The 26,266-nt window shown below is 45.7% G+C and overlaps 1 protein-coding gene across 1 annotated transcript in view; it reads left to right on the plus strand.

Moving 5' to 3' along the window:
- The window catches only part of LOC135210441 (DNA-directed RNA polymerase I subunit RPA49-like), a gene marked incomplete at its 5' end in the record, with an annotated part of 81,833 nt that overhangs the window by 27,992 nt on the left and 27,575 nt on the right, over positions 1-26,266 (plus strand). Inside the window, 2 exons of the mRNA XM_064243338.1 lie at positions 10,934-11,065; positions 12,803-12,948. Of these exons, the coding sequence (XP_064099408.1) occupies positions 10,934-11,065; positions 12,803-12,948 (278 nt within the window). The remainder of the gene's footprint in view (positions 1-10,933; positions 11,066-12,802; positions 12,949-26,266) is intronic.

Below are 26,266 nucleotides of genomic sequence, written 5' to 3' on the forward strand. Positions count from 1 at the left end.
CACCCCGATCAATCGGACAGAGGCTTGGATCCCTCCCTCGCTCTTACGACCAGGGAGACATTCCAAGGTTGGGCGAACACCAGTCTGTTCACAAAGACTCAGATTCCTCCCACCAAGAAGTGAGTCTTCCTATTGTAAAAGGACCGAAGGTTTGTATGCCATGTCGGAACAAATGACAATTTGTCCAAAATTGCATTTTTCCTAACTATACAAACCTGAGGTCCTTTTACACATCACATAGTCCCACCTCATGCCACCCCTCACTCTGCAGTATTTGCTTGGGCCAAAAGGAAAAGTGATTTGTTTACCTCCCAGTTGCGCGCGCGCGCCTGTCGGACAAGCAGTTAACTACCGAACCCCTTGTTCGAAAGCTTACGACCTATCCAGCTGCCGCTAGTACCTTCCTATTGTAAAAGGACCTCAGGTTTGTATAGTTAGGAAAAATGCAATTTTGGACAAATTGTCATTTTTACCGCTAAATCGGTCTCGCCAGCGCAAAAAGCGGATCTACTTTTCGCTCCTTTCTCAGAACATCTCTTCCCCCAGTCTATGGTAAAGGACATAGCCGCCAGTCTCCTGGAGAAAGCAACCCAAGACCTTCTGGTGCAGTCTTCTAGGAAGCCTACAACTACTTAGTCTTCCTGGTCCGCTGCTTTGAAGAAATCGAAGCCCTTTCGATCTGCTTCTTCCTCGAAGCCAGCCCCTCGAGGAAGAGGCTCTTTCAGAGGCAAGACCCCCGCTCCTTCTAAGAGCAAGAAGTGAGAGGGAAGTCCTTCAGCCATCGGTAGGAGCCAGACTTCTACATTTCGCGAGAGCCTGGGAAGAGAGAGGTGCCGACGCTTGGTTTCTGGACATCGTCAAAAAGGGGTACAGAATTCCTTTCCTGAAGTTACCCCCCTTGTCTTCGACACCAAAGGATTTGTCTCCTTCGTATCAGGGAGAAAAACGGAAAGTGCTTCACGATCTACTAGATCAAATGATCGAGAAGCAGGCGGTGGAGCAGGTCCTCGACCCTGAGTTCTCCAGGGTTTTACAACCATCTGTTCCTAGTGCCGAAGCAGTCAGGGGGGTGGCGCCCCGTTCTGGATGTCAGCAGTCTAAACCGCTTCGTTACCAAGCAGAAGTTCATGATGGAGACACCTCAATCTGTGCTAGCAGCCTTAAGACCGGGGGATTGGATGGTCTCATTAGACCTTCAGGACGCATACTTTCACGTCCCCATCCATCCCCGATCAAGGAAATACCTGCGGTTTGTCCTGAAAGGGAAGGTATTCCAGTTCAGGGCACTCTGCTTCGGTCTCAGCACGGCGCCGATGGTGTTCACCGTTCTTATGAAGAACGTTGCGAGGTGGCTCCATCTTGCGAAAATAAGGATCTCTCTCTACCTAGACGACTGGCTTATTCGAGCCTCATCGCAAGACCGGTGTCTGAAGGACCTTCACACGACTTTGTCGTAGCGAGGTCCCTGGGACTTCTGGTGAACCTCGAAAAGTCGCATCTGACTCCTTCTCAATCCTTAGTCTATCTGGGGATTCAGATGGACTCAGTGGCTTTTCGGGCTTTTCCGTCCCAGGGGCGACAACTTCAATGTCTAGACAAAGTGTCAGCCTTTCCAGGGAAGGAAACATGCTCAGTGAGGGAATGGATGAGTCTGCTGGGGACCATTTCCTCACTGGAGAAGTTTGTTTCTCTGGGAAGGTTGCACCTTCGACCACTTCAGTTCTTCCTCTCAAGCAATTGGTCACGCAAACAGGATCTAGAAGAGGTCTTGTTTTTGATGGAAGAAGTGAAAAAGCACCTCAAATGGTGGTCGGATCCAAAGAAGCTTGCGGAAGGACTTTTGCTCAAGCTTCGGAACCCCGACCTAGTGTTGTTCTCCGACGCGTCCTCCACGGGTTGGGGATCAACACTAGGAGGGAGAGAAGTGTCAGGCACCTGGAGAGGGGAACAGGTGTCCTGGCACATAAATCTAAAAGAACTTTCAGCGATTTACCTTGCTCTAAGGTTCTTCCAAGAGGAAGTCTCCAACAAAGTGGTTCAGATAAATTCGGACAACACCACAGCCCTGGCATACCTCAGGAAGCAGGGGGGAACTCACTCTCCTTCTCTGTTCGCCATCGCGAAGAATGTCCTAATATGGGCGAAGTCGCAAAACGTCACGATCCTGACGATTCGTGTCAGGCATGGAGAACGTGCGAGCGGACCTTTTCAGTCGGCAAGGACAGCTTCTGCCAACGGAATGGACCCTTCATCGGGAGGTATGCCAGGCGCTATGGAAGCTGTGGGGACGTCCTCATGTGGACGTTTTCGCAACTTCCCGAACGAAGAGACTTCCGCTTTATTGCTCCCCAGTTCTGGACCTGGGAGCAGTGGCAGTAGACGCCCTACTGTGGAATTGGTCAGGACTAGACATTTACGCTTTTCCCCCATTCAAGATCCTCGGGGAAGTAATGAGGAAGTTCGCTGCATCAGAGGGAGCGAGGATGACCAGCGGCCGACTGGTTCACGGAGGTGATGTCCTTCCTGGTAGACTTTCCAAGGACTCTGCCCCTAAGGAAAGATCTACTTAGACAGCCCCACTTCGAGAGGTACCACAAAAACCTCCCCGCTCTGAGTCTGACTGCGTTCAGACTATCAAGAAGTTGGCCAGAGCGAGGGGTTTTTCAAGACCTGTGGCTACAGCGATTGCCACCGCAAGGAGGCCCTCCTCAATCGCAGTTTACCCATCGAAGTGGGCTGTCTTCAGAAGTTGGTGCAGAAAGAAGGGCATTTCCTCCACCTCAACCTCTGTGAGCCAGATAGCAGATTTCCTTCTTCACCTCAGGAAAGAAGCGAAACTAGCTGTTCCCTCGATTAAAGGCTACAGAAGCGTGCTTTCTGTAGTCTTCGGGCATAGAGGACTCGACTTAGCGAATGACAGAGACATTCATGATCTCATTAGATCCTTTGAGACTGTGAAAGTTCTCCAACCGAAAGTACCATCGTGGAATTTAGACGTGGTACTTAAGTTTCTCATGTCGAGTCAATTTGAACCGCTCCATTTAGCTTCGCTTAGGAATCTTACTAAGAAGACCATTTTCCTAACCGCTCTGGCGACAGCGAAGAGGGTTAGCGAAATACAGGTCATAAGCAAGCACATTGGGTTCAAAGATCATAGTGCAGTTTGTTCCTTAAGCCCTACGTTCTTAGCAAAGAACGAGAACCCTTCCAACCCTTGGCCGAGGACGTTTGAGATCAAAGGGTTGTCGGAGCTAGTGGGACCTGAACCTGAGAGAGTCCTGTGTCCTGTCAGGGTCTCTAAGTTTTATTTGCAGAAAACCAGAGCATGCAGAGGCTCTTCGGAGAACTTGTGGTGCTCTGTGAAAAAACCAGATCTTCCGATGTCAAAGAATGCACTGGCGTTCTTCTTAAGAAGTACAGTTAAGGAAACTCATGAAAAGTGTAGTGAAAGTGACATGGAGCTTCTAAAAGTGAAAGCCCATGAGTTGAGGGCTATTGCTATTTCGGTGGCTTTTCACAAGAATATGGCAATCAAAGACATTTTGTGCGCCACTTATTGGCGAAGCAATTCGGTGTTTGCTTCACACTACCTGCGGGAGGTGAAAGCAACATACAAAAATTGTTACTCGCTCGGACCATACGTCGTTGCAGACACTGTTTTGGGGGCAGGAGGTAGCGCTCATCCTATCCTTTAATGGTTAGGGGAGTTTTTAACTTGTGTTATGGTTGTGGGGTTGACCGCCTGCGGCGGATCTCCCTTCCATTAGCTTAGTCTAAGTGGGATACCTTTGGTAGGCTACGCCAGGTGGTTTTGTTTTACTTCATTGCCCTCATTGTATGGTCAATGGTCTAGTCACGTCGTGGTCTCGCCCCTGTTGACAGATCACCTGGAGTGCACCAGCTTTATAGGTCTCTACCTCGCTGGCAACTCTAGTAGCACAAGCAGACTTGCGAGGCAGTAACCACGAAGTCAGCTATGCTAACAGGTAAGGAACCAAGATATCAATTATCTGCATATATATGTTTCCTAAAATCTTCTATTCTGTCTACTCCCACCACCAAAGGTGGGATTCAGCTATATATATATCTGACAGGTAAGTTTCATGAACAAAATGATATTGTAATGATACAATTAAGTTTTTTCATATTTACCTGGCAGATATATATAATCAAGTACCCACCCACCTCCCCTCAGGAGACAGTGGAAATAAAAATTATGAATAGAAAATGGGAATGGTTCCTGATACCCGCCTCCCAGCGGCGGGAATGGGTACTAACCACCTGACTCCCACTGCGTGTGTCATAAGTGTTTAAATTTCTGTCGGATTCGGAAAAATACAGCTAGTATATATATATCTGCCAGGTAAGTATGAACAAACTTAATTGTATCATTACAATATCATTTTGTTCATGAAACTTACTTGGCAGATATATATATAGCTGTATTCTCCGAAGGCCGACAGAATTTCAAAACTCGCGGCACACGCAGTGGGCGGCCAGGTGGTAGTACCCATTCCCGCCGCTGGGAGGCGGATATCAGGAACCATTCCCATTTTCTATTCATATTTTTTTCTGTCGCCGGTCGGTAAACACCTGTTTACAGACCTCCGCCCAGGATTTTTGGATTTAACTCGTTATAAGTATCTGGATTGACTTTTGGTTTTGACTCTGGATTGTGGATTGGCATACGCGATAGTGGACTGTTTTTTGGATTTTGGATTGGCTTTTGTATGAACGTGATGTCGGGATCAAGTTCAGTGAGCTTCAGAGTGTGTGTGAGGAGTGATTGCAAGGTGAGGCTACCGAAATCATCGGTAGACCCCCACACAGTATGTATGGGGTGTAGGGGGCATGTTTGTTTGCTAGTTGATCGTTGCATTGAATGCAAAAGTTTGACTGAGGATGAATGGAAGGTGTATGAATCCTATCGGCGTAAGCTAGAACGCGATAGGATCAGGAGGTCTTCCTCTAAAAGCGGTTCTACGAAAGGTAAGGGAAGTAACATTTCGCCTATATTAACACCAGTAGAATTTGCTTCACCTAATCCTGTGTTGTTGCCTGAGGGCCCTAGTTCTGTGTCTGGAGAAGGTAATGCCCTTTCTCTGATTCTAGAGTCATTGCGCACTCTAGAGTCCAAAGTGTTGGCCCTTGAAAACGGCTCGACTAAAGTGTGTGATCGTGCCCCTAGTGTTGTGGAGGGGGCGTCAGATCGGCCCCATAATGCCTCTAGGTCTAGACCTCTGTCGGACTCCCAGACCTCAGGGAGTGGGCATGTCGAAAGCCGCAAGAGGGTTACGGGGGCTCCCCACCGATTCTGGCGTCCCTTCGGCAGGACCTGTTGCTACTTCCCAGGCTGCCAAGGAGCGTGCTCAGGCTCGCATCCTAAAGGACGTTTTTCGTCTGTCAAGGGGTCCTCCGAGGCGCCCTCCCCGCGCAAGGGGTGGAGCGCTCGGAGTGACTCACGTCCGTTGAAAAGGACTTTTCCTAGGGAGGACGCTTTACGTCCCCTCTCTCCGCTCTCGTTGCGGTCGTCGCCTGCGTCGTATGACGCGTTTCCTCCTCAGAAGAGAGGTAGGACGTCGTCAGAGGACGACGCTGAGAAGCGCTTCTCGCGCGCCTCGGAGAGGCAGGTTGCTGTTCCTGTGAGAAGGAAGGAGGCGTCCCCCCGCCCCTCGTCTTCTCGCAGGCGCAGCCCTTCACCTCCTCTCGGTTCTTCACCTACGAAGAGTTTTCTTGCGTCGCTCCAAGACCAATTGTCGACCTTAATGGCTCGGAAGACTCGCCCAGCAGCAGTTGAGCCTAAGCGGCGGAAGGACGCTAGACTGCCTGTCAAGAGGACGAGGCAGTCTCCTTCTCTGTCTCCTCGTTCGTCGCTGTCTCCACCCGCGCGTCAGGACGCCTTGGAGGACGCTCGACAGGACGCCTTGGAGGACGCGTTTGAAGACGCTCGGCAGGACGCTCGTCGGGTGGCTGTTTGATTTGACGCTTTGCCTGTGGAGAAGGCTTTTGAGAGCGCTCAGAAGGACGCTTTGAAAGCGAAAGCTGGACGCTTGAGCGTCAAGCGTAAGGACGCTCCTCGAGAGAGACTTAGAGTTTCCTCTCTTGACGCGCAGCGAGGTCAGGAAGCTCTTCGTGATTCGAGCTCTAAAGATCGACAGAAGGTCGGTCGCTTTGAAGAGGCGGATGTTAGTCTTCCTCGGAAGCCTTTGTTGAAGGCTAGACCCGCGGGGCGCACGCCCTCTCCAGAGGTCCTATCTCCTTTGCCTCTTCGGGAGGAAGGAGAACATAGTAGTCCGGCTGACTCAGTAGAGGAAGAACAGCCGTCAGCTTCGTCGGTTTCCGACTACAAGGTGCTGGTACGACTTTTACGTTCCTTGTTTGGGGAAAAGTTCCAGCCTGCAGCTCCTAAGTCTCCGCCCTCTCAGTTTTCCTCTTCGAAGTCGGGCAAGGTTTCGGAAGTGGTGGAGATGAAGACTTCCTTATCCACTAAGAAAGCATTCAAGAAATTGCAGGACTGGATGGAACGTCGGAAGGATCAGGGCAAGTCGACTTTCGCCCTTCCTCCTTCAAGGCTGAGTGGGAGAGGCGGCATTTGGTATGAGACCAAATCGGAAGTGGGAATTAAGATCCCGTCCTCTTCCCAAGGGGACTTTGCTAGTCTGGTAGACGCCCAGAAGAGATCCCTTTTGTCGTCCGCGAAGATTTCTTGGACACCCACGGAGATAGACCATCACATGAAAGGTCTGTTAAAGACTCTGGAAGTCTTTTAACTTCCTAGATGGTGCCTAGGAGCCTGGATCTTCAATCTAGGAGTCCTGATTCTTTGAGTCTGGGGGAGCTGTCCAATGTGTTGTCATGCATGGACAAGGCCGTCAGGGATGGTTCGGAAGAGTTAGTGTCTCATTTCGGCACTGCTTTCCTCAAGAAGAGAGCGCTATTATGCAATTTCACAGCGAAGTCTGTTTCTGCATCGCAGAAAGCAGAACTTCTCTTTGCACCTCTTTCGAGCCATCTCTTCCCCCAGGCTATGGTAAGGGACCTGGCATTGAGCCTACAAGAGAAGGCTACCCAGGATCTCTTGGCCCAGTCTTCTAGACGTCCTGCAGTCCCTATCACGTCGTCGTCGGGACGACCTCCTAGGAAGGTTAAACCCTTTCGGAGCGCTCCTCCCTCGAGAGCTGCTCCTCGAGGGAGAGGACTTGCAAGAGGAAGAGGTTCCTTCAAACCTAAAACCTCTAAATGAAAAGAAAGTCCTTCAGATGCCTGTCGGAGCCAGGCTAAAGTTCTTTGCGGGAGCGTGGGTAGAGAGGATAGATACAGATGCGTGGTCCCTCAAGATAGTAGAACAGGGGTACAAGATCCCTTTGTAGACCCTCCTCCTCTTTCAACGACTCCCAGAGATCTTTCCCGTCGTATCAAGGGGAGAAACAGCAGGTTCTTTTAGATCTTTTGGAACAAATGATCTCGAAAAGAGCGGTGGAGCAGGTCCTAGACCTGGGGTCACCAGGATACTACAACAGACTTTTCCTGGTACCAAAACAGTCGTCGGGGTGGCGTCCAGTCTTGGACGTAAGCAGCTTGAATCTTTTCGTAGAAAAGAAAAAATTCAAGATGGAAACACCTCAGTCGGTTCTAGGAGCCTTAAGACGGCGACTGGATGGTGTCCTTGGACCTACAGGACGCATACTTTCACGTGCCTATCCACCCTCTTTCAAGGAAGTTTCTGAGGTTTATGCTAAGGGACAAAGTTTGGCAATTCCGAGCCCTTTGTTTCGGTTTAAGCACGGCTCCGATGGTATTTACCATGCTCATGAAGAACGTAGCGAGATGGTTACATTCTGCAGGAATAAGAGTGTCCCTGTATCTCGACGATTGGCTTATCAGAGCATCGTCAGAAGAAAGGTGTCTGAAGGACCTTCACTTCACGTTGGCCTTGGCGAAGTCCCTGGGACTTCTAGTCAACCTCGAAAAGTCGCATCTGACCCCAACACAGTCCATCGTGTATCTGGGGATTCAGATGGATTCAGTGGCTTTTCGAGCGTTTCCGTCCAGGAACGACAGCTGCAAGGCTTAGAGAAAGTCTCGGCATTCCTGGGGAAGGAAGCTTGCTCGGCGAGGGAATGGATGAGTCTGCTGGGAACCATTTCCTCGCTGGAAAAGTTTGTTTCCCTGGGAAAACTACACCTCAGACCTCTCCAGTTTTTCTTAGCAGACGCATGGAGAGTCAGAGAGGATCTGGATGCACCCTTTTCATCAACGAATCGGTGAAGAACCATCTAAGATGGTGGTTGGATCCTCGGAAGTTTCAAGAGGGGTTGTCCCTAAAGCTTCTGAGCCCAGACCTAGTGTTGTTTTCCGACGCTTCGGTGTCGGGATGGGGAGCAACACTGGGAGGGGAGGAAGTGTCAGGCACCTGGAAGGGGGAACAGGTGTCCTGGCACATCAATGTAAAGGAACTAGCGGCGGTTTTTCTGGCGCTACAGTTCTTCCAACAAAAGGTTGCAGAGAAAGTAGTCCAAGTCAACTCGGAACAACACCACAGCCCTGGCGTACCTAAAGAAGCAGGGAGGTACACACTCCCGTCCTCTGTTTTATTTAGCGAGGGAGATCTGCTGTTGGCAGATGCGAGACGGATAAGGATCCTGACGAGATTTATCGCGGGAGTCCAGAACGTCAGAGCAGACCTTCTCAGCCGACAAGATCAGATCCTGCCGACGGAATGGACGTTGCACCAGGACGTCTGTCGAGAGCTCTGGAGACTGTGGGGGTGTCCGTTAGTCGACCTCTTCGCGACGTCGAGAACAAAGAGGTTGCCTCTTTATTGCTCTCCTGTGTTGGATCCGGGAGCAGTCGCGATAGACGCACTGCTCTGGGACTGGACGAACCTGGACTTATATGCCTTCCCGCCATTCAAGATCATGGGGGAAGTAGTAAGGAAGTTCGCGGCATCGGAGGGGACGAGGTTGACCCTGATCGCCCCGATGTGGCCCGCAAAAGAATGGTTCACAGAGGTAATGTCATTCATCATAGACTTTCCGAGGACATTGCCCTGGAGGAAAGATCTACTCAGACAGCCCCACTTCGCAGATAAAATCACCAAAACCTCTCCGCTCTGGGTCTGACTGCGTTCAGACTATCGAAAAGCTGGCCAGAGCGAGAGGTTTTTCTAAAGCAGCTGCAAAGGCGATCGCCAATGCTAGGAGATCGTCCTCGAGAGCTGTTTACCAGTCGAAGTGGGCTTCCTTCAGGGCATGGTGTAGAAAGGAGGGAATTTTTCCTCTTCCTCTACCTCTGTGAGCCAGATAGCCGATTTCCTGCTATTTTTAAGAAATGTGCAGAAACTGGCGGTCCCGACCATCAAAGGGGATATAAGAGCATGCTGTCGGCAGTCTTCCGACACAGAGGACTAGACCTGTCTGATAACAGGGATCTTCACGATCTCCTGAGATCATTTGAGACTTCCAAGATACCTCAGGCGAGGCCTCCTTCTTGGAACCTGGACTTAGTCCTTAGACTGTTAATGTCGAGTCCTTTCGAACCTTTACATGAAGCGTCTCTTAGGAACTTGACTAAGAAGGCTCTTTTCCTAACTGCTCTGGCGACGGCGAAGAGAGTTAGCGAAATTCAGGCCATTTGTAAGAGAGTGGGCTTCAAGGGGGACAATGCTGTCTGCTCTTTGAGTCCCACTTTCTTAGCAAAGAATGAAAACCCGTCGAACCCTTGGCCAAGGAGCTTTGGAAATCAAGGGTATGACAAGCCTTGTGGGCCAAGAACCGGAGAGAGTCCTGTGCCCTGTCAGGGCTCTAAAGTTTTATGTCCACAAGACTAAAGAAGTAAGAGGTCCCTCAGATAATCTCTGGTGTTCGGTTAAACGACCCGATATACCGTTATCCAAGAACGCTTTGGCGTTCTTTCTGAGGGACGTCATTAAAGAGGCTCATTCGTCTTCCACACAGATCGATTTGAGCCTCTTGCGAGTGAAAGCTCACGAGGTCAGAGCTGTTGCAACCTCGCTTGCCTTCCAAAGGAACATGTCGATCAAGGACATCCTTGACGCCACCTTTTGGAGGAGCAATTCAGTATTCGCCTCACACTACTTGAGAGATGTGAGAACGATATACGAGGACTGTTGTTCTCTTGGGCCATACGTTTCTGCAGACACAGTCTTGGGGGCTGAAGGTAGCTCTCTCCCTATCCCTTAGTTAGGTTTAGGTTAGGTTTTAGTTGTTGTGTGTTGTGGTGAGGCTTTGGTGAAGACCTCCCATCTTTTAGCTTAGTGTTCAGGGGGTCTTTGTTAGTTGGTCAGGTGGTGGTCAGTTGCTTCGTTGCCCTCATTTGTATGGCTCTATGCTCTTGTCACATTGAGGTCACGTCCCCGTTGACAGAGCATTCAGAGCGCACCAGCACTACAGGTCTCCACCTGGCTGGCAACTCTGATTAAGCACAAGCAGGCTGTAGTGACAGTAATCACAGAGTCTACTTTGCTAACAGGTGAGGAACCAAGGTGTATATCATCTACTTAATTTAAGTTTCCTACAAATCCTATTCTGTCTCTTCCCACCATCCGAAGGTGGGATTCAGCTATATATATATCTGCCAAGTAAGTTTCATGAACAAAATGTTATTGTTATAATACAATTAAGTTTGTTCATACTTACCTGGCAGATATATATAATTAAGTGCCCACCCACCTCCCCTCAGGAGACAGTGGCACTGATAAAAATATGAATAGAAAATGGGAATGGTTCCTGATATCCGCCTCCCAGCGGCGGGAATGGGTACTACCACCTGGCCGCCCACTGCGTGTGCCGCGAGTTTTGAAATTCTGTCGGCCTTCGGAGAATACAGCTATATATATATCTGCCAGGTAAGTATGAACAAACTTAATTGTATTATAACAATAACATTTTTAGATGTTTTTATTCTTCTCAAGGTGAATGTTGAAGGAATGGCAGAAGCCATCCAAGAGGCAACTGTAGATGTTACAGTGGAGCAGGATGACTTGATGATATCAGCTGACAATGAGTGTGATTACCTGACACTTCTGCCTGAGAATGATAGAGAGGTAAGTTTAATTTCTCTCCTTATTGATTGAAAAATGTTGTACATTTGTGCGTGTGTGTATTTATGTATGTGTGTATGAGAGAATAATGTGGATAGTTTACATACTCATATAACCTCTTCGTTAGCATATGTTGTATTGTTTACTGTAGTTGTGGGCATATATCAACAATGGACAGGTAAAAACATCCCCCACCCCTGCATTTCAGTGGGGATTTTAGCCCTTTGAGATTGTAAAGTTGAAAATTGTTGTCATCCCTTTATCAACCTTGAGGTTCTAATGAAGATAGCCTTTATTGAAAGATTTTCTTAATGTTTGCCATAAAGCATAAATAAGTGTTAGAACAATAAAACTGAATACTATGTTGTGTGTGAATGTTTGTTGTTCTTACAGAGACTGTGATGCCACTCATGCACCAGTCTTCACAAGTGATTGACCTCTCTTTGATTGCAGTTCAGAATGCTGTGATTGAACTATATTTCCATTAGTATTTTTTTTTTGTCAATTTTTACTGAAATATTGCTCAGTGATTGCTGATTACAGTGAAAATGTCAAAGTGCCAGAAAAGTTGGAGTGTTGCTTCGTCAGGCTAACCACGTGACTCCATAACAGCCACAAACAGGATGAATTTATTGCAACTTTGTGAATTCCAAAGGCAAAATTTGACTCCTACAAAGATTGATAAAGAGCATATAAATACACTGAAAATAAATGCAACCCCTTCTCTCTCTCGTATTGTTATTATTATTATTATTATTTTTTTTTTTTTTGCTAAAAAAAACTAATAGTATACATTGGACTCTTGAGTATTTGCAGTTCAGGATTCCTGGATTCACCTATTTGCAAATTTTTCTGTGGAGCAAAACTCCAGTTAATTTCACGGAAAATTCGCCTATGCACAGATTTTTTTATTATTATTATTGTATATAGAACAATGTACTTTTACAGTGCTTGGGGCAAGTGAAAAACAGTGCGTAGCCTACCATATTGTGTGTAGTAGTGTATGAGAGAAAAAGAAGAGGTTAGCTCTTTTTGGTTTTAAGTGTATTTACGTAGAGAGTTTATTTTGACAAATATGGGAAATATAGTAGACAATGGCTTTTTGCATCAAGTTTCAGTTTAAAGTGTGCTAGTTGTTGTTTATAGGCATATTCAGTGCTCACAGTTATGCAGTATGTATTGACAAGGTTAGGTAAGGTCAGGATTTTGCCATTATTCAACAGGGCCTTGGTTTTGTTAATCCGGGTGATCAAGGGATTACTGTATATATATCAGAAGGGATGATTCTTTTGCATAAGCATCGCTACAGCTTACTCAGACAGTTCTGTAGTTTTATTATTTGGTATGTAATGCATTTAAGAATTTTCAGGAATTGGATTATGATATATTTAATGAAAGAAAGGTAAAGAAAACTAGTGAACATTTCACACTGTAAATTATAGTCATCTAGATGATAAATTATATATTTGTTTTTGAAGTTCAAAGTTTAACCAGATATGTAGTCCAGAATATTTTTTAATACAATTTCATATGCTCTTAGATACACTACATAATTCCTTGGCCAGATTTCTGTGCTATCCTTAGAATGGCCTCATTATTCAAATATTTTGCAGTTTTACCATTTTGTTATTCTGCTTTTTCAAGGTACCATTTTCAGTGACGTAACAAGATACCATTTCACACGTATATGACAAATATGTTGCATTGCTGGGAATTTTTTATAGCAATTATTTTTCCTAGGCAAAGTCACCAGAAGAAGTTTACAAGTTAGAATGGATTGCTCCTGATTACTTCTTAGCAAATTTTGAAGATATAGCACGAGAACACATTGCTGATAAAACAGAATCTGATAAAACGGAATCTGATAAAACAGAATCAGATGAAGCGTAAGTTTTTTCAAATACTTGTTGCTTGGTTTTTTTTATAATGCTTACTGAAATTACTTCATGGAGGTCTGTTAGCTTCATGAAATGAATATTGAAATATAAACAACAGTATTTTTATTTAACGAAACTGTTATTTTTGCATGCCCACTACTTATTATTAATGCAAATTTGTGGTCAATAAATTTCCTAGATACTTCATGCTTGATTGACAGAAAATCACCTGTTGATCAATGTTATTGATTGGAATGAAAATTTTTCTAAATTACGTTTGTTTCATAACAAACCTATTACTTGAAATTAGTCAGAATAGCAATACGCAGAGGAAGAAAGTGCTGCTAAAACCCCAGAATTCAGCGAATGGTACAAACAATCCATCTGAGATCTCTTCATATCTCGGTAGTGAATGAAAGCAGCAGGATTTGCTCTTCAACACTTGCAACACTCAATGGTCCCCCCAGTGGTCAAGATAAGTGGCAACATGGTACTAGTGGCATATGTGAACAAACATTGAAGGACGTTCTCCATGGAACTGTGTAATCTGGCCGTAAAAAACTGAAATGCTGTTAACTGATACCACTGTTAACCAGGGACTCCCTGTATTTAATGAGTACACATACTCCCAAGAATACAAGGTTTTTTCATATTAAGCCTTGTTAACAGATTTATCCAAGAACATATCTTCCTTAAGCTTTGGAGGATGTTAAAATTACCGCCATTTGTGAAACCAGACTATTATGTCCGTTGGAAGTAACTGTGACCTTTGCAGTAGTGTATAAGTGATTTTACCTTTTTTTGTTCAAAGATGTGTAATTCTGACAATTTTGAAAAAGACTGCTCAATTTTGTTTCATTTTGTAGCTGAAAGATTACTCCATACAGTAGCTTTTCTGGGCTTAACCTGTGTCGCTCCGTGAAATGTCCCTTATCACTCGTTTATAAGGTATAAGTATTGCTAAATATACCAGAGAAAAAAGCTGTATGGTTATGCCAGGATATCCTGGCTCGCTCACCCTTATTTAACTCTCTTACGCCTAAGCCCTAAAAACCAAAACGTCTCCCTTATGCCGAGGCTGGTTTGGAGTGAGCGCGGAAGCGGAAAAAATAATTTTTCAAAAAATCACAGCGCGCTTAGTTTTCAAGATTAAGAGTTCATTTTTGGCTCCTTTTTTTGTCATTGCCTGAAGTTTAGTATGCAACCATCAGAAATGAAAAAAAATATCTATCATATATAAATAATGCGATATATGGTAGCGACAAAAAAAAAAATTCATACATAATTGTATTCAAATCGAGCTGTGCGAAAAACGGTTAAAGCTAACAAGTTACTTTTTTTCGTTGTATTGCACACTAAATTGCAATCCTTTTGATATATAACACATTGTAAAACGGTCAAAGCAACACAGAAAAAATATTATCACAAAATGATGCATGAATTCATAACACGCGTACGGAAAAAAATGTTTTTTTCAAAAATTCACCATAAATCTAAATATTGTTCTAGAGACTTCCAATTTGTTTCAAAATGAAGACAAATGATTGAATATTACAATACTGTAAGGGTTTTAGCTTAGAATGGCAGTTTTCGACCATTTCGGACGAGTTAAAGTTGACCGAATGTCAAAATTTTTTATATTTTTTTTTATATGCAATATTTTGAAAATGAGAAAAGCTACAACCTTCAAATATTTTTGTTTGTATTCTTCATGAATTTGCGCACATTTTCATATTTGAAACTCTATAAAATGCCTAATATGAAAAGGAGCAAATATTTGTGCTAGACACTTTGAATTTGTTTCAAAATGAAGATAAATGACTGTATATTACTAGATTGTAAGAGTTTTAGCTTACAATTGCATTTTTCGACTATTTCGGTAGAGTCAAAGTTGACCGAACGTGGTTTTTTTTCTATTTATCGTGATTTATATGCAAATATTTTGAAAAAGAGAAAAGCTACAACCTTCAATCATTTTTTGTTGTATTCTACATGAAATTGCATACATTTTCATATATAAAACTTTATGTAACGGCTAATTTTAAATGGTGCAAACATTTCGACAATCGCACAAAAAAAATTCTGATTTTTTCGGAAGAGTTACTGCGCGGACGTAAGGAAATTTTTTTTTTTTTTTCCATAAATTCACCATAAATCGAAATATTGTGCTAGAGACTTCCAATTCATTGCAAAATGAAGGTAAATGATTGAATATTACTAGAATGTAAGAGTTTTTGCTTACAATTGCGTTTTTCGACCATTTCGGTAGAGTCAAAGTTGACCGAAGGTTGAAATTTTGGCACTTATCATTATTTATATGAAAATATTTCAAAACTGATAAAAGCTACAATCATGAGTATTTTATTGTTGTATTCTACATGAAATTGCGCACATTTTCATATATAATACTCCATGTAACGGATAATTTAAAATGGTGCAAAAATTATGTCAGTTACAAAATAATTTTTGAGATGTGTCACTGATACTTTTTAGTGCGATAAGAAAGAAATTCGCGCTTGCACGCCTGGGTAACGATTGTAAACAAAACAACGCCTTGATCCGTGAACTCCCAGCATCCCCCAAGGCGTGTGATTCAAAAGTTTTTGGCTGGTAGGCCTATAAGTATTTTTCTGCGAATTTTAAAAAAATCTTTTTTGGGTCGACGTATAATACGTCCAATCGGCATACAGGAGACATTTTGATTCGACGTTTAATACGTCCAATCGGCGTAAGAGGGTTGAGGGTGTCGGTATGGTAACTGGGGCAAGTGAAACCACTACCAGAGGTCCCCTGCCATTTAGTCTCTTCCTTTCTCAATATCCCTCGTCTATAGAGGAGCCGTTCTAGGCCATCTACCACCCGCTACTGCTACAATTAGCGCCTTGTTTACCATTTCCTTTCGATAGCACTGCTTTCGCCACACGCGTTTTTCTTGTGTTCTGTGTTATTTGTTGCAATATCCCTAATTCATCATGGCTGAATGTCAGGAAGTTGCTGCATCTAAGTTGAGTACTGCAATTAATGTTTGATCATGTTTTAAGGTAGCGATGGGCGATATAAACATGTTTAATTTGGTTATATGTGTGAGTGGGAGCCCGCGTGTTGCTGTTCCCACTGCACCATTTCGTGCATCGCTACCCACGTATATTTATGCCCATGTCGGCACCCAATTGGTCTCCCATACTAATTGGAGTCGCCTATCTTCTTAATTAGCAGTTCCTCATATGTTTTATAGATGCTTTTAATATGTTATTGCTGACATTAAAGAATTTGTCCGATCGTGGAGGATACTAGCCTACCGACCGAGCCGCATGCTCTCGGAATGAGATCCGAGGCGCTAGCCGTAGTGGTAACGAGTAGTGGGGCTTAGATCGGCTCCTCTGTAGATGAGGGATATTGAAGGAGGAAGAGACTAAATGGCAAGGGACCTCTGGTAGTGGTTTCACTCGCCCCAGTTACCATACCGACACTTTTAAAATAAAGGTGAGCAAGCCAGAATGCTCTGGCATTACCGTTTAACTTTTTCTCTGGTATTTATAGCAATATTTATACCTTAGAAATGAGTGCTAAAGGGACATTTCACTGGGCGACACAGATCCTTGCCCAGAAATAGATTTTTCCTCTGTCAAAATCCCTTTTTACATCTGTGAGGTTGGTACCCCAACCATTAAATTATCTAAGGTGTATTATATGCTACTTATTAGTTCCTACTATAAGAGACACCCTTGTCCTTATATGGAAGAGCCTTGGTATACACGACGGTCCATGAGCCACCCTGGTCTTCCTGGCTATATCGGTTATAGAATTCGATTTGGCGAGCTAGGCTAAGCTGCTCAGAGCCTTCCTGGCCAACCTGCTTAGATCGTCTATATTGGCGAAGGTTAGGCCAGCCGCTCGAGAGGACTCATTGCTTTCTCTCTCCCTCCATATATTTTTCCTTTTCACGTCTCCCGCGTCAGGATGGTATATATATGTGTGATTTTTTATTTATCCGATGATACGGATATCTTGTTATTTGCATGCGTTAGTAGGCCTATAGGCCTACTACCCCCGATCAGTTGGACCCTACCTACCGCATGGTTGTACACCTGGCTGCGAGGGCCTCCAGCTGATCGCGTGTGGGCCACCCCTCTAGTCGACCTCCCTCCCCCTGCACCCACCTCGGTGGGGTATAGGGCTCGCCTCATGCTACTCCATGTAGCCGACCCGAGCTTCTTGCATAAAGGGGGGGGGGGGTAGCCCCACCGCGTCATGCTCAGTATGAGTGGTAGGGGGTGCCCTGTTCGGGCGAGCCTTGGTTGGCCACCGGGCTCGTCAGGACGGTGCGCTCTCCGGACCACGATGTCACGTCCCCTATCCGCGGCCCTTCTTCACCAGACCTATCCCCCACTCCAGCGGAACCGGGACTCCGGCCTCAAGGTATTGGCTATACAAATAGCTATGATCCTTTACTGACCAGATACAGGCTAAGGTTTTACCAATTTCCCTGATCTGTTCCTAGGAAGCTGGACCCGGAGTAGGGATAACTAGGTGTAAGAAGACATGTTACGGGGAACGATCTACTACGGTTGGATCAGTTAGTTATGCACACATATATATACACATATTTATATGTCATTATCTTACCATACTTCAGGTTATTTACTGCGACGGATATTCTACTCCGCTGGGTATTTAAAACCGAAGTACCATGTTATCACTAGCTCCTCGGCCTGGTTCGATAGTCTTGGATTGTCATTTCCGTCCCGCACCCTAGTGAGGATGGAGAATGGGCTTGAGACTCAATCTTTTTGACTAGATTATACGTTTCCGGTGCCAACGGAGTCAGGACAGGTCTTCCTTACCCTGCCCAGTTCCATCAGGCCTATACTTTAGTTGCATAACAAGAACAAGAACTAGACTCCGGAGCTGGTGAGAAACAAGGATGCATGAAACCCTAGTAGTAAATGTCTAACTCACCGGAGTCACCTCCAATGACAGTAGTTTAATGCATGCCCAACCGGACACATCTCCGGTAGGTCTAAATAGTGATACTCATGTATCATTCAACTTACAGATCTTGCGTTGTCTGGAGACGGGGTGTACCGCCGTCCTCCAAGAGCCCTGCGGGCACGTGGTGTGCCGGACCCACACCTGGTGTGTGGTCCAGGTGGGAGCCCTGCTGGTATGGCACCATGAGGGATGCGAGGTCTGCTACGTAATAATTATACAATGAGAATCAGATTGAATATATCATGTTGACTTATACTAGTCTAAGGATAGCATTTAGTTTAAGGATTGAGATCATTTTCTCTTACAGAGTATTCAAGCCATCAAGCAGACGGTATGCTTACAATTGAGGGATGAGGGACTCTGAGACTGGAGGACTTTGAGTTTTTTCCACATGATCTCCAGTTCCCTTTCATGGGGTATGCCCGTCTGACGGATGAGGCAATGGTAAGGGAAGATAAGGTCCCCAGGGAGACTGTTATCTTTCCCAGGACCAAGCCCAACAAGCATGGGTCTGGACCTTGGCGGAGTGGCAATGCGTCAACACCAAGTTGACAGCCCACAAGAGCCCGTTCACCGTCTTCGTAGTGAACGATGAAACCCCTACCCCATGCCTATCCAAAGTGGCTGAGCTAATGCTTCAAGCAGCCATGGAGGATAAACCCATGCCACAACTCCGGGAGACAGAATTGCCTTCCCTTCTGCTCCCCGGAGGCACAGAGTGTTGGGTAGATGCTCCTGCCACCTTTACGGTGGGTAAGCTCGCGCTGGACTGTGGAACCACATTGTACAGCGAGCGGCTTCTCAAGCCGAGTATGATGCGAGGTGTAGACTGAGTAGGTCCCTCAACTCCGCCACCATGACAGAGATGACGTCATTGATCTACGCAGACGAGCCACTATTTAAGGTGTCCTGACGAAGTCATTTCTTCACACTGTGCAATGTGATCTATATGACTTCGCAGTGGCTAGGCAAAACTGCAGGAAGCACGTCTTGGCGGACGCTTCCATCCATGAGCCCAATAAGCTCATTAAGTCGTCGATCTGGGGAGCAAACCTCTTCCCCGACTCCGTTGTCAACGAAGTCCTCGGGGAAGCAGCGAGGGTTAGCCTGGGCCTAAAGATTCGCTGGGGATTCATTCCTAAAAGGAAACCTGAGTCTGCCGGAGCAAACACTAAGGGCAGGAAGAGGTTGAGGAAGTATCAACCCTTCCAATCCTCCCAACCACAAACAGTGGTCCAAGCAGTCCCGGTGGCTCATATGAGTCAACCCTCCACCTCAAAAGCACAGCCGCAACAGCAGTTTGTGCTTTTGAGCCAGCCTGCTCAGCAACCCCAGGCCTCGACCTCCTTCTCCCCCTCTCTGGCTTTCAACGCTACCTTTGAAGCCCAAGGGTTTCATGGGTACAATAGATTTGCCAGAGGTAGCCGAGCCAGAGGAGCCCTCTGACACAGAGGTGGCGGAAGAGTTTCTGCTAGAGGCAAAGGCTTCCGGGGAGCCCGGGGTGGACGTCCATCTGCCAACCAGTGAGACTCCCCAGGTAGGAGGAAGGCTGTACCTCTTCCGGAACCGGTGGAGGCTCAGCACTTGGGCCCACAGTATTTTGATGAAAGGTCTGGGATGGAGTTGGAAACAAGGGCCTCCTCCATCAACCAGATTTTACCAAAAGCCAACGGCAGAACTGGTAGAATATACCCAAGAATTGCTTCAAAAGAGGGTAGTGTCAGAAGTCAGACATTTAAAATTTCAAGGGCGCTTGTTCAGTGTTCCAAAGAAAAACTCGCACAAACTAAGAATAATCCTAGACTTGTCCCATCTAAACTCATTCATTCATTGCAACAAGTTCTGAATGCTGACCGTTTCACAGGTGCGGACCTTACTTCCCCTTGGGGCCGTCACCACGTCTATAGATCTTAAAGATGCCTACTATCATATCCCGATAGCAAGACACTTCCGCCCCTTCCTAGACTTGAGACTAGGAAAGAAGACCTATTCCTTCAAAGTAATGCCATTCGGGCTCAACATAGCGCCCAGAATATTTACAAAGATAGCGGAAACAGTAGTCCAGGAATTAAGGACTCGAGGGATAATGCTAGTAGCCTATCTAGACGATTGGCTCGTATGGGCCACAGACGCCGAAGAATGCCGCAAGGCAACGGTCAAAGTGATAAGTTCTGGAATACCTAGGATTCCAGATAAACAGGAACAAGTCCCGGCTGACTCCGGCACCACGCTTTCAGTGGTTAGGAATTCAATGGGACCTAAATGCGTACAATCTATCAATTCCGCCGGCAAAACGAAGAGAAATAGCAAAGGCTACAAGGCAATTCCTCAAGGGCAAACAGACGTCCCGGCAGAACCAAGAAAGGATTCTAGGTTCACTCCAGTGTGCATCAGTTATGGACGTACTGTTGAAAGCCAAACTAAAAGATATAAACCGAGTCTGGCGATCAAGAGCAAACAAGAGGTCCCGGGACAAAGTATCCCGGATCCCGGCGATTTTACGCAAGAGACTCCATCCCTGGACAGAAGTCAAGAGTCTGTCGAAATCAGTACCACTGCAGTTTCCTCCGCCAGCCCTGATAGTCTACACGGACGCCTCTGAGCAGCTGGGGAGGATACTCACAATACAAAAAAGTACAGGGGACTTGGTCAGTGTCATTCCGCCAGCTACATATCAATGTATTGGAAGCTATGGCAGTGTTTCTAACCCTGAAGAAACTCCTGCCAGCAAAGAAAATCCAAATCAAACTGGTATTACACAGTACGGTGGTAGTCCACTACATAAACAGAGGAGGCTCAAGTCGAGCCATTTAAATCACGTAATGATAGCAATATTTGCTCAAGCAGCAAGGAAACAATGGCATCTATCAGCCACTCACCTAGCGGGAGTAAGGAACGAAGTGGCGGACGCATTGTCAAATGGATCTGCCAACAGGTGCCAGGGCTTCAAGTAGACCTTTTTGCCACAGAATCAAACCACAAACTAGCTTGTTATGTGGCACCCAACCTGGACCCTCTGGCATATGCCACGGACGCCATGGCAATAGATTGGAATACCTGGAAGAGAATTTCTCTCTTTCCGCCGGTAAACCTACTACTGAAAGTTCTGAACAAACTCAGGTCTTTCAAGGGTCAGATCGCACTAGTTGCTCCCAACTGGCCCAAGAGCAATTGGTTCCCACTACTAGTGGAATTGGGACTCCGAGCCCGGCGGATTCCCAATCCCAGACTGACGCAGTTGGTACAAATGCGGACTGTGTCCGCTTCCTCAGGAATTCAGAAAGCCCTAACTTTATGGACTTCATGAAGTTCGCGGCGCAGAAAGATGCCAACATTGATCCTCAAAACATCCGGTTCCTAGAATCAGACAAACGAGAATCAACACTGCATCAATACGACTCAGCAGTAAAGAAGTTAGCCACCTTTTTGAGAGACACAAAGGCACAAACCATGACTACGAATCTGGCAATTACCTTTTTCAGAACCTTGTTTGAAAAAGGCTTAGCAGCTAGTACTATTACTACAACCAAATCGGCATTAAAGAAAATATTCCAATTTGGATTTAATATTGATCTTACATATTCGTATTTTTCTTCTATCCCCAGGGCTTGTGCTAGACTTAGACCAGTAAATAGACCTCGAACGGTCTCTTGGTTTTTAAACGATGTCCTTAAGCTTGCTTCAGACACTGTTAACAAGTCATGTTCTTATATAACGCTCCTAAGGAAAACATTATTCTTAACCCTCTTACGCCGAATGGACGTATTAAACGTCGACATAAATCGTCTCCCGGGTGCCGATTGGACGTATTAAACGTCGACATAAAAAAAGTTTTTTTTTTTTATTCGCAAAAAAATACTTATAGGCCTACCAGCCGAAAACTTTAGAATCACGCACCTTTGGGGATGCTGGGAGCTCACGGATCAAGGCATTGCTTTGTTTACAATCGTTACGAAGGCATGCAAGCCCGAAATTCTTTCTTATCGCACTAAAAAGTATCAGTGACACATCTCATAAATTATTTCATCACTTTGACATAATTTTTGCACCATTTTAAATTAGCCGTTACATGGAGTTATTATATATGAAAATGTGTGCAATTTCATGTAGAATACAACCTAAAAATACTCATGATTGTAGCTTTTATCAGTTTTGAAATATTTTCATATAAATAATGATGTGCCAAAATTTCAACCTTCGGTCAACTTTGACTCTACCGAAATGGTCGAAAAACGCAATTGTAAGCTAAAAATCTTATATTCTAGTAATATTCACTCATTTACCTTCATTTTGCAACAAATTGGACGTCTCTAGCACAATATTTCGATTTATGGTGGAGTTATGAAAAAAAAAATTTTCCTTATGTCCGCGCAGTAACTCTTCCGATAAATTTTTTCGTGCGATTGTCGTAATGTTTGCACCATTTTAAATTTGCCGTTACATAAAGTTTTATATGTGGAAATGTGCGCAATTTCATGCACAATACAACAAAAAACAACACATGGTTGTAGCTTTTATCAGTTTTGAAATATTTTCATATAAATAACGATATGCCAAAATTTCAACCTTCGGTCAACTTTGACTCAACCGAAATGGTAAAAAAACGCAATTGTAAGCTAAAACTCTTATATTCTAGTAATATTTAATCATTTACCTTCATTTTGCAACAAATTGGAAGTCTCTAGCACAACATTTTGAATTATGGTGAATTTATAAAAAAAACAAACATTTGTTCCGACACGGAATACAAACCTTTCAGTCCTTTTACAATAGGAAGGTAACTAGCGGCAGCTGGATGGTCGTAGCTTTTATTTCGAACAAGGGAGTTCGGTAGTTAACCTCTTCATTACCGAAAGTTTGTTTGAGGTAGGTGGGTACCACCATTCAAGTCTACTACACCGCACCGGTGCATAAAGGTGGTACGCATAGTACCACCAAAACTCCTCTTTTCAGAGAGGGACTTCCAATCATTCTGTAATTCGGTTTGAAGAGTTTGGAGCAAAATAAACAGTATGACACGATGCCAGATGTATGATGAACCAAAAAAATATTATTACTGCTTATAGTAGTGTGTAGGTGACAGATGAACTGCGTCTCAACAAAAATCACAAAACCAGACAAGCGTAAACATGTAATAACTTCTACCCAAGTATAAAAACCAGTTGTATCCTCATTTACTGTATTTATTTATTTATTCACTTATTACATTTTACAAATAAAAGATATGAACACCAGATAAATGAAGGTAAAAAATAAAGCCTTATAGTAACTTTATATATAAAAAAAAAAAAAATAGAAAAAGCGATTTTTTCTGAGGACAAGAAACTTGAAAAAATTAGTTTAGATACCCTGATGCCCCTAAAGTTGTTTTCTGTGATGAAACTAATCTTAGAAAACGTAGAAAATGACATCGACCAATTTTTGAAAGATATACTATAAAATTTGCGATTTCCATATTTATGGCGGGGCTTTTGCTTTAGTTTTTGCTCTTTTTTTTTTGTTATTACGTGCTTATTTACTGTTCTATTTTGATAATACTTTATGTACATGTTCCAGGTGCGATATACCAACATTCTGTAAGACCGAATTTCTATTCAAGACTGTAGTTTTCTCACCGACCACCAGTGTCCCTTGTACAAGGGACACTGAGTTTCACATTTTTTTTCATAAAATAATTTATTTTCCCTGTAGGATGATAAAACTAACAGAGAATATGCGTTATTATAGTGCTAATAATACCTGATAATTTCATTAGCCTGTCTTGATTAGTGTATTTTTGGCAAATATTTTTACGATCGGCACCCCTCCAAACTGGAGTCACTACCGAGAGATTCAGTTCGGCAGCGAACGCAATGTTTACATTCTGCTCACCCACCCGGTAAAGAAGGGGTTAACTGCTTGTCCGACAGTGCGCGCGACTGGGAGGTGAAGAATCACTTTTGCTTTCGGCCCGCTGGTGGATAGACGTGTTTATTTTTGCTCTCTGCCCGCTTTTTCGTCGTTTGCTTTTTGTATAGTTGTGTTTCTTTTTCTGTTTACATTGTGTGACTGAAAATTGTAAGTACAATTATTCACTATTCTTTATTATTCAATTACATTGAAGTGAATTGTTTTGGATCATGAGTTCTCTACGCCCTCCTGTACCGACGACTGCAGGGACTGAAGGGCGTAAGTGCGGGAAATTCAGAAGTTTCCCAGAATTGATCCTCATATTTTGGGTGCTCGGTGCCGAGGGCTGAGAGCGCGCTCGCGCCGAGCTGTGTATTTTGGGTGAAAATGTGTAAGTGAAAATTGTAAGTAAGTACTCTTTTTCATTTATATTTTTGCCCTGTGCGCTCGGTGCCAAGGACGCGAATGTGCTCAGCACGAGCCCTTTATTTTGTGTGAAAGTGAAATCGCAAGTGCAGTATTCTTTTTCATTTTCATATATTATTTTTGATTGCATCATATTCATTGGATCAAGGTTTCCGCTCTTACCCGGGAATTGATCCTTCCCCTTTTAATTTGTGTGAAAGTGAAATCGCAAGTGCAGTATTCTTTTTCATTTTCATATATTTTGATTGCATCAATTCATCATGGATCAAGGTCCGCTCATAACCGGGAATGGATCCTTTCCCCTTGCGCTCGGTGCCGAGGGCGCGAATGCGCTCGACCCGAGCCCCTTTTTTTGTGTGAAAGTGAAATCGTAATGCAGGATTTTTTCATTTTTATATCTTATTATTATTGATTGCATCAATATTCATTGTGGATCAAGATTCCGCTCATACCGGAAATTGATCCTTATGCCCCTGCGCTCGGTGCCGAGGGCACGATTGCTCTCGGGCCGTGCCGTATATTAGTTTCAGGTGCAGTGGGTGCTGTGCGGGGGTGGGGGAAGCGAGGGCCTGCCGAGTCGTCGGAAGCTCTCCCGTGACTCCCTTGGTAACTGATTCTTCGTCTTATTCCTGCCCCCCCGCTCAGCTCCCGCGGATGGCCCTTCCCCTCCAAGGGGGGGGGAGGGGTATCCAGGTCCTTCTCCTCGCCCGATCTGTCGAGCGTGGAGGAGGGCGCTCGGTGCCCTGACGTACAATTGTATTTTGGGTCTTCCGTTCGTTCGGGGTGGGGTTCGCCCCCCCCAATCACTCTACCGTTCGTTCGGGGTGGGGTTCGCCCCCCCCAATCACTCTACTGTTGCTTCCGCAGGTGCTGGTGCCACGAGGGGTGACCTTGGTCAGGTGTGGGCGTCCTTTGGTCTGCAGGGCGTGCTTAGTGTCCAGGGGCTGCTGCTTTATCCCCCTGGGTCTGCTGCAGTCACCCATGGAGCGGTAACCACGACAACGACCTTGTCGACTCCAGGGTACGCCACCCCTCCTCACCTGGTGTACTCGCCTCACGTGGTATCAGTCTCGCCACAGCCACTGTGCAGGGTCCGTTCGCCATACCGGGGGGGGGGTTGCTGCTGCCGCCGCTCGGGGTTGCCGCGCTGCCGCGACCAGATTTCCACTGTCCTAGAGCTCGCCCCTGGACCTGCCGCCGGTACCAGGATGTCGTTGGCTGCTGCTCCATCTCCTGTGTTACCAGTGCTGCCTGCCGTACCTGCCAATGCTGTGCTGGCTGTCCCTGCTGTTCCTGCCGTTCCTCAGATGCCCTTGCCTGCTGACATCGTCCCTGTTCGTGGTGGTGCTGCCCCAGACTTTGGTCTGTCCGTACAGGTGCGTCCGGGCCCTGTTGCTTTGGCTATAGCAGCCCCGGCTCCGCCCTGGATGGCAGATCTTACGTCTGTCCTGAGGAAGCTGACAAAGAAGAGGAGGAAGGTGTCGTTGTCGTCTTCACCTTCTTCGTCGTCGTCGGCTGCCGCCTCTTCCCCTTCGACTTCCAAGGCTTCACAGCCGAGGAAGAAGAAGGTTGCCTCCTCCCCTCCTAAGAAGTCTCCCTCGGGAGCTTCTCGGAACCCGTCTCACCTCAGTGGGACGGGGGGGTTCTTCCGCTGGTCCTCCTGCTCCTTCGGGAGCAGGGCCCATCTCTTCTTCCTCAAGGAAGAAGACTACGGGGACCAGAGGGGTACCGGCTAACACCGGTACTTCCTCGCCTGGTGTCAGGGTCTCTGCCACTACACCAGGTTCCGTCTCGGCCTCTCGTCCGCGAGAGATACCGAGTGTACCGTCACCTACCAGTGACTGTGCAGCCAAGAATCAGGCGCCAGAGCTCGCTCGTCGCTAGTTTCACGGCACGGAGCGGAAGGCTGGTGGGAGCCACTCAGGCACCTCCCACCAGGCCAGCTCTCGCTCTCGTAGCGACTGGCTGGCTACCTGGGTTGACGTGACGGTCTCTGACTGGCCACAGACCGAGGCTGGGA

Source organism: Macrobrachium nipponense, chromosome 39 (genome assembly GCF_015104395.2).
Source record: "Macrobrachium nipponense isolate FS-2020 chromosome 39, ASM1510439v2, whole genome shotgun sequence".
NCBI lineage: Eukaryota > Metazoa > Arthropoda > Malacostraca > Decapoda > Palaemonidae > Macrobrachium > Macrobrachium nipponense.